We start from the raw sequence: 1,046 nt of genomic DNA on the forward strand, positions 1-1,046 counted from the left end.
CAGCATCCCCAGCAGGAAGCGGTGGGAGCAGCCCCGTCATGCTGGTCCCCGGTGTGTGATCGCCCTGCCCCCCCCACCCTGGGGCTCCCTTCTTGCCTGGCGCATCCCCTCCCCTGCCCTGTGTCCCTCCCCAGCACCCTGATACCCCGTCCTTTCCCCCTGCCCAACCAAGGATGCCCGCTGCCTGCCTGGGGTGAAGGTGCCTCACCCCCCTGCTCCCCAGCACCCCCACTCCTCCTCGCCCCATCCATTGTTCGGGGAGGGCTGGGGTGTGCTTAGGCAGAGAAGGGGGGTACCAAGGGAGCCGAGGCAAGGAAGACGGCAAGGCCTCTGCAGGAGGAAGACAAAGGCCCAGCATCATGTCCAGCGGGAAGGAGGCTGGGGGGGTTCATCCCTACCAACCACAGCAGCACGCACAGTACGTGGGGCCCTACCGCCTGGAAAAGACCCTGGGTAAAGGCCAGACAGGTGAGTCCCCGCCCCTCCAGCACCCCTTGCCCGCCTCCCGCCCAGGGATCTGGGAGTGCCCGATGATCTGGTGATGGGCACTGAGAATACCCCTTCTCCCCACACATCTCTTATAACCCTACTCCCCACCTCCCAGGCCCCAGATGGTTGTGGGCTGGGGGACACCCTGAGTTGACGGATGGATGGATGGGTGGGTGAGTGGGTAGATGGATGGACAGATGGATAGATGGAGCAGGGAGTCTGTAGAGCTAGCAGTCTGGGGCTGGGGGAAGGGATGCGGAGCCAGGGATGGTGTGGCGGGGGTCTATGGCTGCTCTGGGGTTTGGGGGTGAGGGTTGGGGGCTGGAATCAGTGGGGTTTGTGGGAATCTGGGTCTTTGGGTGGCCTGATGGAGCTGAGGTGGGGGGGCTGGGAGCCAGCAGCCTGACCGGGAGGAGGTGAAAATGGGGATGATTTGTGAGTTTGGGGAGAGGCAGTGGGGAGGTGGGGGCTGGAGGGTGACAGGGCTAGTGGGTCGTGGGAGGCTGGGGGTTTGGCATTGCTGTGTGTAGGGGGGCCCATGGGGCAGGACTAGTGGG

General features: G+C 64.6%; 1 protein-coding gene across 1 annotated transcript in view; it reads left to right on the forward strand.

The window, feature by feature from the left end:
- Positions 1-359: 359 nt before the first annotated feature.
- The window catches only part of BRSK1 (BR serine/threonine kinase 1), a 29,308-nt gene continuing 28,621 nt past the window's right edge, over positions 360-1,046 (forward strand). Inside the window, exon 1 of the mRNA XM_006015064.1 lies at positions 360-468. Coding sequence (XP_006015126.1) covers positions 360-468 — 109 coding nt within the window. The remainder of the gene's footprint in view (positions 469-1,046) is intronic.

Source organism: Alligator sinensis, unplaced genomic scaffold, assembly GCF_000455745.1.
Source record: "Alligator sinensis unplaced genomic scaffold, ASM45574v1 scaffold647_2, whole genome shotgun sequence".
NCBI lineage: Eukaryota > Metazoa > Chordata > Crocodylia > Alligatoridae > Alligator > Alligator sinensis.